At 48.0% G+C, this 12,178-nt stretch overlaps 1 protein-coding gene across 18 annotated transcripts in view; it reads right to left on the reverse strand.

Moving 5' to 3' along the window:
* obscnb (obscurin, cytoskeletal calmodulin and titin-interacting RhoGEF b) overlaps nt 1-12,178 on the reverse strand; it is a 129,027-nt gene that overhangs the window by 54,788 nt on the left and 62,061 nt on the right. For 10 of the 18 annotated variants that reach the window (XM_045224782.1, XM_045224779.1, XM_045224778.1 and 7 more), the window contains 4 exons: nt 1,816-2,082; nt 1,338-1,604; nt 924-1,190; nt 90-359 (listed from right to left, as the gene is read on the reverse strand). The exons of 4 other annotated variants lie outside the window; for them this stretch is intronic. In XM_045224782.1, coding sequence (XP_045080717.1) covers nt 90-359; nt 924-1,190; nt 1,338-1,604; nt 1,816-2,082 — 1,071 coding nt within the window. Of the gene's footprint in view, nt 1-89; nt 360-923; nt 1,191-1,337; nt 1,605-1,815; nt 2,083-10,839; nt 10,927-12,178 lie in introns of all 18 variants that reach the window. 4 more of the 18 variants (XM_045224793.1, XM_045224786.1, XM_045224785.1 and 1 more) reach the window with 2 other exon arrangements.

Here is a 12,178-nt window from a genome sequence, read left to right on the forward strand (position 1 = left end):
ACTTTTGACTGGTACTGTATATATAAAATAGGCCTAATGCACCCCTTATCTTAAACAGACAGGGTATAACACAGGTTTTGGCCCCTTACCTCGGACGGTCAGGCTGGCAGTGGAGGTATGGTGACCCACGGTGAAGGTGACTGTGCCTGAGTCAGCCTGGGTGACCCCCCTGAGGGTGAGGCTGTGCACCTTGCCCTGGGCACGGATCAGATTCATTTTATTGTTTTGCAGAGGGACGTCCGCAAGCTTCCACTGGACCTCCTTGGCATCTTCGTGGGAAAGATGGCACTCAAAGTGGACATCCTCCCCCTCGTGCACCGAACAGCTGTTCAAGACCTTCACTATGGTCACCTCCAACTCTGTTTGATAAAGCCAGTCATGTGTTACTGGTTAGATGTGAATCTTACTCTAAAGGACCACTAGTGTCTATATGGGTGTTAATGGTTAGGTGCCAACAGAAATAAGGCACCTTCCCATGTACACTCAGTACAGTTACAGTACAGAGACAACTGTTAAGAGTAAGGTTGTGAAAAAGACACAAGGTTGCTCCTGTCAACACAGAAAACAGACGAAATGGAAGTGTGAGACAGACCATTGTCCTTAACAGCAGAGCGCTCAGGTGGAATGGTTACGGCGGTAGAAGTGCAGAGGAAGATGTGTGAAGGATATGAAGAATATAGGAAGCATTAAGTGACTGAGGAAAAGTATGAAGATCACCAAGCTTTAATTCCGTGCCCTTTTAGGCCTTTGGTCCTCTAAAGCCTAGCGTGGCATTAGTCTTGTGGGAATCACTCAGGGTGGAAAGTGGTTGGTAGGTATAGAGTGAATTAGAAGATTAGTGCCATGATTCAAGAGGTGTGTAGAGAGAGAATGATTAAGAAGAATGGCAGAAGACAATAGCAGATTTTCATCTTGTCCCCTACCCTGTACAGTGAGCATGGAGGAGGTCTTCTGGTAACCTGTGTCACAGATATATTCCCCAGAGTCAGCCCCTTGTAGGCTATAGATGATAAGCTTCACAATGGCCCCTTCCTGTTTCAGCTGATACTTGTTGTTAGACTCCAGGACCCTGTCGCCCCGGCTCCAGACAACGCTGGCCCCAGGCTTGGTGATCTCACAGCGGAGGATGGCGATCTCACCTGCGTCCCACTTTAGATTCTGTAGTCGAGTTTTGAAGTAAACGGACAGGGCTAGGTAGGAACGGTAAAAGTTGGGAGAGGTGAGATAGTGAAACGTTTTGAGAGCAAACTTGTGCCCCTAAACCACAAAATATGTTTAATACATGAGGGAATTTTGTTTCACAACACCTAAAACAGAATACTTTTTTCTCAGCCTACCCTTCACAGCAAGCTGTGCTGTGGTTTTCCGGTCACCACTGTCACAGGTGTAGCTGCCTGAGTCTTCTGGGTCTAAGTTTTGGATGACTAGCCTAGCGCTGTGCCCTTCCTGGATGATTTCATACTTGGTACAGGGGCAAAGACCCACCTCCCCCTTCCTCCATTCCATTGGTACCCCAGGTTTAGAAAGCTCACAATGCAGGGTAACACTGCCCCCCTCTTCAGCCTCTTGGCTCTGCAGCTCTTTGGTGAAAATGACGGGGAGAGCTGACAAATAGAAATCCCAAAAGATTAATTATAAGTCTACAGATCAAAAAAGCTTGAATCAAAAATGGTAGGCATTATTCCAAGATAGCTGTTTTGTTGCATAACTTTAACTAATTGTTTATTGCCTTTTTGTTAATACATGTGGTGCTCCAGTTTAAATTATGTGCTAGTGAAGAATGGGGCAGCAGTGAAAAGGTCTTCATCATCCTACCATTGACTTTCAGGCATGCTGAGCTCTCTGTGTCTCCAGTCCTGCAGTGGTAGCTTCCTGTGTCTTCAGGTTTCAAATCACAGATTTGGAGTTCCACACTGCAATCTTTCTGCTTCATCTGGTACTTTTCTCCAGACTTCAGCACCTGTGATCCTTTTCTCCATTCCACAGGGACCCCAGGTTTAGAAAGCTCACAGTGCAGGGTAACAATGTCCCCCTCTTCAACCTCCTGGCTCTGCAGATCTTGTTTGAATATGACTGGAAGAGCTGAGAAATTAAAGGGTTAAATAAGTATCTGCAGACTGCATCCACTGTTACAATACCTCAAAAAGAGATATTACTAAACCATATGGTGAAGAAGTTCCGAATGGAACGATGTCTCTATGTATGGTAAACACTTTCAAGGACCATTTATATATGCACCCTCCTCTGCTTGGTGTCCATCCATCCAGGCCAACAGCTGTAAAAAGGATTTGTGTGTGTGTGACCCACCACCACCACCTTGAAAGTGGGTTAACACATAACCAAGGGGATTTATGTACAGCACTGCATGAAGAATCCTGGTCTCTGACTAAATTAAATATTTTGTATGGAGAATACATCTGGAATATCATAATCAAACTACAAGGAATCTACAACAAGGACACTCCCGCAAGGTCAACAATAGACAACAAAGCAAAATATATCCTGTTGCCTAGTAATTTACCCCACTTTACTCCTACCTACAGTATATGTACATAGCTACCTCAATTACCTCGTAATTGTACTGGTAGTCCCTGTATATCGCCATGTTATTTTTACTCGTTATTCTTATTCACTGTGTATTTATTCCTCGTGTCACTATTTCTATTTACATTTTTTATCTTTATGTTTAGCTCTGCATTGTTGGAAAAATACCCATAAGCATTTCATGTAACGATCCCGGCAGTCTGAGTCGGGTCCTGTCTGTGGACTAGTTTTTCTGCTCGGGATCTCCAGTTTCCCGAGGGTTCTGGAACGCTCCGGGGAGCTCTCTTGATTTCCGCACCTGCATCCCATCAGCAATCTGCACACCTGGTCCTGATCATCACCCTTCTTAGGCTCTGGCCTAACATCCATTCCCTGCCGGATCGTTAGCCATGAACAGTAGGTTTACCAGAGTATCAGTCTTAGAGCTTCTAGCGTTAGTTTTGTTGTTTTGCACCTTGTTGGTTTGTTGTTTACTTACCTCCGTTTTGTTCCATCTGCAGTCACTCGTCCGGAACCTTCATCCAACCTCTGCCTGGTGGTCGGCGGCTGCCGAGCCATGATTGGATCAACCACTGCACCCCCAACAACTAATCAACGCCGCCCGCTCTGTTCCCTGGATTATTCAGCATCACTCTTGAATTTGTAAATAAACACTCACCTTCGTTTCAACTTACCTTGTCCTGGTCTGCTTCTGGGTTCTGGCTTTGTAACTTCGTGACAGAACGATCCGGCCAGTAATGAACCCAGCGGACCTGGACTCTGTTCGCCATGCCATTTCCCATCAGGAGAAGATGTTGGGACAACATAGCACGGCACTACAGGAGATAGCGTTGTCAGTTCGGAACCTTTCTACCGGTCTGACGGAGGTCCAGAACCAGCGCAAGTTTCCGGTGGAGGATCCACTACCGGTTTCACCCATCTCGCCTGCCGCGTCTGGAGCTGTGTCCTTCCGTGAGCCCAAGGTTCCGACGCCGGATAAATATGAGGGGGAGCTGGGAAGATGCCGTTCTTTCCTTATGCAGTGTGGGTTAGTGTTCGATCTACAGCCCTACTCTTATGCCACAGACAAGGCTAGGATAGCCTTTGTGATTGAGTTGCTGCGTGGTCGAGCGCTGGAGTGGGCTTCAGCCGTTTGGGAACGACAAGACCCCTGCATGGCTTCATACCAGGGGTTCACGGCCGAGATGAGGAAGCTCTTCGACCATTCCGTCCGAGGGAGGGACGCAGCTAGGCGCCTGTTTTCGCTTCACCAAGGAACTCGCAGCGTGGCCGACTTCGTGATCGAGTTCAAGACGTTGGCTGTGGAGAGTGGGTGGAATGAGGAGTCTCTGCAAGCGGCCTTTTACCAGGGTCTGTCGGAGCAGCTCAAGGATGAGTTGATCTCCTATCCGAGCCTAGTGACCTGGACAGCTTGGTAGCCTTGTCTATTCGGGTGGATAATCGAGTCCGAGAGCGAAGGAGGGAGAAGCAATGGGGTCCGTCCAATCGATCAGCTTCTCAGTTCCCAGTCGGGTCGGGTGGTGGACCAGAACACGTCGATCAGTCTCCACCACAAAGGATTAGTGGAGAGGTCCTCTCTCCCGATTCTGAACCCATGCAAGTGGGGCGGCACGGGTTAACCAAGGAGGAGCGTCAACATAGACGTAAGACCAACTGCTGCCTCTACTGTGGTAGCTCGGGACATTACATCTCCACTTGTTCCCGGCGGTCGTCAAACTGCCCGGCTCGCTAAAGTTGGGAGGACTTTTAGCGAGCCAGTTTCAACCTCTCAGTACCTCTGTCAGACCCCGTTTCCCGGCTACCCTTGTGAACAGGAATCAGAGCTTAGCGATTAACGCTTTTATCGATTCAGGTGCCGATGGAAGCTTTCTTGATGCCGAGTTGGTGGAACAGCTGGGGCTTTCCAAGGAGCAATTGCCGGAAGCCATTGAAGCGACCACTCTGAACGGCAGTAGTCTGGCACGTATCACGATGAGGACTGAACCGGTTAAGATGCTGTTGTCGGGAATCATTCGGAGATGATTTCATTCTTCATTCTGCCGTCTTCCCATGTTCCTCTGGTCCTTGGATACCCCTGGCTGAAGGAACACAATCCCACGTTCGATTGGGTGACGGGCAAGGTAACGAGTTGGAGCCTTGATTGTCATGCTAACTGTCTCAAGACTGCCTGTCCCCATTCGGTTCCCAGTCAGGTGATTGAGGCTAAACCCCCAGATTTGTCCCTGGTTCCCGAGACATATCACGATTTGGGGGAAGTGTTCAGTAAGCAGAAGGCTCTGTCACTCCCTCCCCACCGACCATATGATTGTGCCATCAACCTGTTCCCTGGAGCTGTCTACCCCAAGGGAAGGTTATACAGTATCTCCCGCCCTGAACGTGAGGCTTTGGAGACCTACATCAAGGAGTCCCTAGCTGCTGGTCTCGTTCGTCCCTCGTCATCACCCCTGGGGGGCAGGATTCTTCTTTGTGGGTAAGAAGGATGGCTCTCTTCGACCGTGTATTGATTATCGGGGGTTGAATGACATCACGGTCAAGAACAAGTATCCCCTGCCCTTGATGAGTTCTGCCTTCGACTCCTTACAGGGGTGCTACGGTGTTCACCAAGCTAGACCTACGCAATGCGTATCACATGGTCCGGATCAGAGAGGGAGACGAGTGGTTGACGGGTTTCAATACACCGATGGGTCACTTCGAGTATCAGGTGATGCCGTTTGGACTGACCAATGCTCCAGCGGTATTCCAGAGTATGGTGAACGACGTCCTGAGAGATATGATCGGTCTCTTTGTGTTTGTTTACCTGGATGACATTCTGATCTTCTCGAAGGAACCTTCCGACCACGTCCAGCATGTCCGGCAGGTTCTGCAGCGATTGTTGGAGAATCGCCTGTTCGTGAAGGCCGAGAAGTGCGAGTTTCACGCCCACACGACATCCTTTCTCGGGTACATCATCTCCAGGGGAGAGATTAGGATGGACCAGGAGAAGGTTAAAGCGGTTCTGGAATGGGCCCAGCCCGATACGAGATTGCAGCTCCAGAGATTTTTTGGGGTTTGCGAATTTCTACCGCAGATTCATCCGGGATTACAGCCGTGTGGCCGCTCCGTTAACTGCCTTGACTTCCAGTATCAGGAGCTTCAAGTGGAATCCGGAGGCGGATCGAGCGTTTCTGGATTTGAAGAGGCGATTCACCAACGCACCGATTCTCTCTCAACCGGACACGGCCCGTCAGTTCGTCGTTGAAGTGGACCGCGTCTGATGTGGGAGTTGGCGCCATCCTGTCGCAGCGATGCTCCACGGACAGTAAACTCCATCCCTGCGCCTACTACTCTCGTCGCCTTTCGCCTGCGGAGAGGAATTACGATGTGGGTAACCGGGAGCTTCTCGCGGTGAAACTTGCCTTGGAGGAGTGGCGCCACTGGTTGGAGGGGGCGGAGCAACCGTTTATTGTCTGGACTGACCACAAGAATCTTGCTTACGTGCAATCGGCTAGACGTCTCAACTCCCCGTCAGGCCAGGTGGTCGTTGTTTTTCGGACGATTCAATTTTTCCCTGACGTTCCGACCTGGATCTAAGAACGGCAAGGCGGACGCCTTGTCTCGGATGTTCTCCAAGACGGAGGAGAGTGGGTCCAAGACCGAGACAATTCTCCCCCGGAACTGCGTCGTGGGAGCTGTTAGGTGGACGATTGAGGAGGAGGTGATGGCGGCTCTTCGGACGCAGCCCGGTCCCGGTAACGGTCCACCCGGTCGGTTGTTTGTGCCTGAGTCGGTTCGTCCTGCGGTCCTCAAATGGTCCCACGCCAGCAAGATGGCTTGTCACCCTGGCGTGGCTCGGACGATGGCGTTTCTTCGCAGAGCGTTTTTGGTGGCCTGCCATGGCCGAGGATACTCGGGGTTATGTTGCTGCCTGTCCAGTGTGTGCGCAGAATAAGAGTACCAATCGGCCCAGCTCTGGACTACTTCACCCCCTTCCTATTCCCCGGCGACCATGGTCGCATCTGGCCCTGGACTTTGTCACTGGGTTGCCCGCTTCTGAGGGGAACACGGTCGTTCTGACTATCGTGGACAGATTCAGCAAGTTCGCCCACTTTGTGCCAATTGCCAAGCTTCCCTCTGCCTCGGAGACGTCCGAGATCCTGGTTAGGGAGGTTTTCAGGGTCCACGGGTTGCCCAGTGATATCGTTTCCGACCGTGGCCCTCAGTTTACCTCTGCTGTCTGGAAGTCCTTCTGTTTGGCCATTGGAGCTACAGTCAGTCTCACATCTGGTTTTCACCCCCCAATCTAATGGTCAGGCGGAGAGAGCCAACCAGAAGATGGAATCCACGCTACGCTGCCTGGCCTCTTCCAACCCCACCTCCTGGGTCTCTCAGTTGCCTTGGGTTGAGTATGCCCACAATACTCTCCCTACATCTGCCACTGGGATGTCTCCCTTCCAGTGCCTGTATGGCTACCAACCTCCCTTGTTCCCTTCTCAGGAGAAGGAGCTCTCAGTGCCTTCTGTTCAGGCCCATATTCGTCGTTGCCACCGGACCTGGCATCGGGCCAGAAAGGCACTCCTTAGAGTTTCGGACCGGTATCAGCTCCAGGCGAATCGTCGCCGGATCCCCGCTCCCACCTACACCATCGGAGATAGGGTCTGGTTGGCCACACGGGATCTTCCTTTACGGACTGAGTCTAGGAAGTTGTTACCGAAGTTCATTGGTCCGTTTGTGGTGGAGAAGGTGATCAATCCGGTGGCAGTTCGACTCAAACTCCCGAGGACGCTCAGAGTCCATCCCACCTTTCATGTCTCCTGCCTCAAGCCTGTTTTCCTCAGTCCTCTGTTGCCTCCTCCGCCTCCTCCTCCTCCTCCTCGGATGATCGGAGGTGGTCCTGCCTACACGGTGCGACGCATCATGGATTCCAGACGGCGGGGCCGGGGTTTCCAGTATCTCGTGGACTGGGAGGGGTATGGTCCTGAAGAGAGGAGTTGGATTCCGCGGCGACAGATCCTAGATGCTGACCTCATCCGTGACTTCTACCGCCTCCATCCTGGCGCTCCGGGAGTCCGCCCGGTGGCGTTCGTCGGAGGGGGGTACTGTAACGATCCCGGCAGTCTGAGTCGGGTCCTGTCTGTGGACTAGTTTTTCTGCTCGGGATCTCCAGTTTCCCGAGGGTTCTGGAACGCTCCGGGGAGCTCTCTTGATTTCCGCACCTGCATCCCATCAGCAATCTGCACACCTGGTCCTGATCATCACCCTTCTTAGGCTCTGGCCTAACATCCATTCCCTGCCGGATCGTTAGCCATGAACAGTAGGTTTACCAGAGTATCAGTCTTAGAGCTTCTAGCGTTAGTTTTGTTGTTTTGCACCTTGTTGGTTTGTTGTTTACTTACCTCCGTTTTTGTTCCATCTGCAGTCACTCGTCCGAACCTTCATCCAACCTCTGCCTGGTGGTCGGCGGCTGCCGAGCCATGATTGGATCAACCACTGCACCCCCAACAACTAATCAACGCCGCCCGCTCTGTTCCCTGGATTATTCAGCATCACTCTTGAATTTGTAAATAAACACTCACCTTCGTTTCAACTTACCTTGTCCTGGTCTGCTTCTGGGTTCTGGCTTTGTAACTCGTGACATTTCACTGTTAGTCTACACCTGTTGTTTACGAAACATGTGACAAATAAAATGTGATTTGATAAGACAACAAAATAAAGACATACAGTAGCTTCCCATTTAAGGGCAAGAAAACTTGTAATACACTACAAATGCAAGATACTGAAACAGAAAGCTTATCCTTTCCTACCACAGGCTTTTACCACCGTCTTTTCCTTTTCAGTCTGGTTTTGGGGTGCCAGGAGCAACTGGTGTCTACACAACTACAAACATAAAAAATCTGTTGAATATCTATTCATTATAACATCAACTTTAAAATTGCGCACTTGAGCGAACCAGACGGAATCGAACAAAGCCCAATGTCCACGACGCTACAAATTTGACCTATTCACATGACAACCATCAGTCTAGCCTACTTTCTTTCAACTACAATTTAGAAGCATCGCAAACTATGCAGACAAAACAATATTTATATTTTAGTCATTTAGCAGACGCTCTTATCCAGAGCGACTTACAGTTAGTGAGTGCATACATTTTCATACTTGTAGCAATGTGCCAAAAATCTACAGAATATATTTTCAATAAAAGTGTACTTTGTCGACTGAAGGATGGAATGAATATAAACTATTACAGATACAGTATGAGTTGAATAATTTTTGCATTTAAAAATGCACATGAGCAAACCAGATGAAAGCAAACATAGCCCAAAGTCGACAAATTCCGCCCACTCATATGAACAATGACCAACAAATACAAACTATAGGCTACAGCAGAAGAACACTGGCAATGAGCAGAAGAACACTAAGCATGTTTTAACACAGGTTTAACACCTAACAAACACGGTCGTTTTTTAAAACACTTTTAACATAGGCCAGGCCCTGTTGTTACCTCAAATCCCAGCGATAATGCCTTGTATTACACCTGGGAAGAAAGCACTTCAATTTGCTCAACTTCCCATTGGCTCAACTATTGGCTCAACTTACCCCATGACCATTGGCTCAACTTAACGTAAGGCAAACATTTTGACTATATTAGCCCACACAGCTACAAGGATCCACTTTCATGCTAGGTTTAAGACCTCATACTGAATCTTATAGAGACCCCAACTGATGTATAGAACAATCTTTAAATGATCTACTTTGGTTTAGATACAAGCATCATGAAAAAAAAAGGTGGCTTAGCTTACCCCTTTGGCTCAACTTACCCCACACTCCCCTACATATTGTAGCGAATTCGGGGGGTAGCGCCGACTCGAACCCAGGTCCAGCGACTGTCAAGCCTACACCTTAACCGTTACGCCAAGAGGTCAAACTCCTTGATAAGGTCGCTAGGTGTTGTGTTAAAGGAAAAATCCCTGCAAAACCACTAATTCCTATCGTTTACATTGTTATGTGAGAACAGTATTTTTTGTGAACAATTCTTTTATTTTGTCGTTATAATAGCAACATGTGAAAATCATTGTGGAAATCTGTTGCAGCTCAAGTCAACTATATAACCCACAATGCAATACTCTCTCTATGGGCTGGCTGGCTAGCAAACGTAGCTACAGACAATAATACCAAAGTAAACAGCAGCATGTGAAGTAGCTAGTTGTAAAATCGCCTAAAACGGCAAAACTATCAATTTAGGAGTCTACAATCTCACCATGTTCAACCTGCAGATTGATGTGTCTCGCAGAGTGGAGTCTGACATTCGCAATGGCCATGCAACGGCACCATGAAATGCACTCTGGACTGAAGAGGCAGATAAATACTGTAGGAGATATGTGGTGGATCCTCTGTTAAATTCAAACATCTCTCGAGGTAGGAATGTCAGAGAAATATGATCAATGTCTCATTCGAGAATAGACAACCTTATGATATTGGCCAGTATTGAAATCTAACATGTATGATAGACATTTTTGCGATCTAAAAGTCGTATTCCTATTAACTTCCAGTGTGGTGAGAGCAGCTTTATTGTAATGCTATGTCATACTGGCCGGATTTCTGCCTGCTTGAACGGCAATAGCTCAGATACACATGAAAACATGAAATTACCCCGGGAATCGATAGAACGTCGCTCAGAGATATATATATATTTTTTTTTACAAAAGGTGAATCTATCCTTTAAGGTCTCTACATTACCCCCTTCCTTTGGGAGAGTGTGTCCCCACGCTTCTCTATACCAAGTCCCTCACATGTACACGCCTCTCCGATGGCCTCACGGGTGCCATCCCACTTCTGATACCAATGTAGCGAATTCGGGGGGTAGCCTTAACTTAACTTCAACACCTGGACAAGACCACAAAATGAAGCAGAGACCTAGAAAATGAGCCACAGTGATAAAAAGATTGGCCTAAGAGCACCAGATCCTATGTGAATACTACATAATGCACAGGTAGATTATGAGCTCAACAGACAACAGATCTGTCATTTTTTCCTACCAGGTGCTTCTACTACTGTCTTTTTTTATACAGTCTCCTCCTTCTGAAGTTCGGGTTTAGGGGTGGTAGGAGCAGCAGGCTTAGAGACTTCACCAAAAGAACACCAAAAAATTAGCCACACAATGCTAAAGCCACAAATGTTCACTTGAACAGATTGACCAAAGAGCAGCTGTTCATGTGACTACAACATTTACCAACTAGAAAAAAAGGTATGAGCTCAACAGACCCACTAGAAAAAAAAAAGATATGAGCTCAACAGACAACAGATATCTCGTATTCCTACCAGGTGCTTCTACTACGGTCTTCTTTTCTACCGTCTCCTCCTTCTGGGGCTCCAGTTTGAGGGCGGCATGAGCAGCAGGTTTCAGGGCTATGACAAAATATCAAAGCCGGTATATGATTTAACTTCCCAATGTCATACAACAAAAAGTCTTCAAACAGACAAACTGCCATTAAATCACTTTGAGAGAAGGACAACCGTTATACATGACATAGACTAACAGGACCACAACATGAAGCAGAGATCCAAAAATGAGCCACACATTGCTAAAGTCGCAAATTATGTTCACTTGAACAGATAAAGAGCAGCAGTATTTGAATGATGTGAGATTATGCACAGATACAGTGGGGAGAACAAGTATTTGATACACTGCCGATTTTGCAGGTTTTCCTACTTACAAAGCATGTAGAGGTCTGTACTTTTTATTATAGGTACACTTCAACTGTGAGAGACGGAATCTAAAACAAAAATCCAGAAAATCACATTGTATGATTTTTAAGTAAATATTTTGCATTTTATTGCATGACATAAGTATTTGATACATCAGAAAAGCAGAACTTAATATTTGGTACAGAAACCTTTGTTTGCAATTACAGAGATCATACATTTCCTGTAGGTCTTGACCAGGTTTGCACACACTGCAGCAGGGATTTTGGCCCACTCCTCCATACAGACCTTCTCCAGATCCTTCAGGTTTCGGGGGCTGTCGCTGGGCAATACGGACTTTCAGCTCCCTCCAAAGATTTTCTATTGGGTTCAGGTCTGGAGACTGGCTAGGCCACTCCAGGACCTTGAGATCCTTCTTACGGAGCCACTCCTTAGTTGCCCTGGCTGTGTGTTTCGGGTCGTTGTCATGCTGGAAGACCCAGCCACGACCCATCTTCAATGCTCTTACTGAGGGAAGGAGGTTGTTGGCCAAGATCTCACGATACATGGCCCCATCCATCCTCCCCTCAATACGGTGCAGTCGTCATGTCCCCTTTGCAGAAAAGCATCCCCAAAGAATGATGTTTCCACCTCCATGCTTCACGGTTGGGATGGTGTTCTTGGGGTTGTACTCATCCTTCTTCTTCCTCCAAACACGGCAAGTGGAGTTTAGACCAAAAGCTCTATTTTTTGTCTCATCAGACCACATGACCTTCTCCCATTCCTCCTCTGGATCATCCAGATGGTCATTGGCAAACTTCAGATGGGCCTGGACATGCGCTGGCTTGAGCAGGGGGACCTTGCGTGCGCTGCAGGATTTTAATCCATGACGGCGTAGTGTGTTACTAATGGTTTTCTTTGAGACTGTGGTCCCAGCTCTCTTCAGGTCATTGACCAGGTCCTGCCGTGTAGTTCT

The sequence above is a fragment of the Coregonus clupeaformis genome, chromosome 14 (assembly GCF_020615455.1).
Source record: "Coregonus clupeaformis isolate EN_2021a chromosome 14, ASM2061545v1, whole genome shotgun sequence".
NCBI classification, from domain to species: domain Eukaryota; kingdom Metazoa; phylum Chordata; class Actinopteri; order Salmoniformes; family Salmonidae; genus Coregonus; species Coregonus clupeaformis.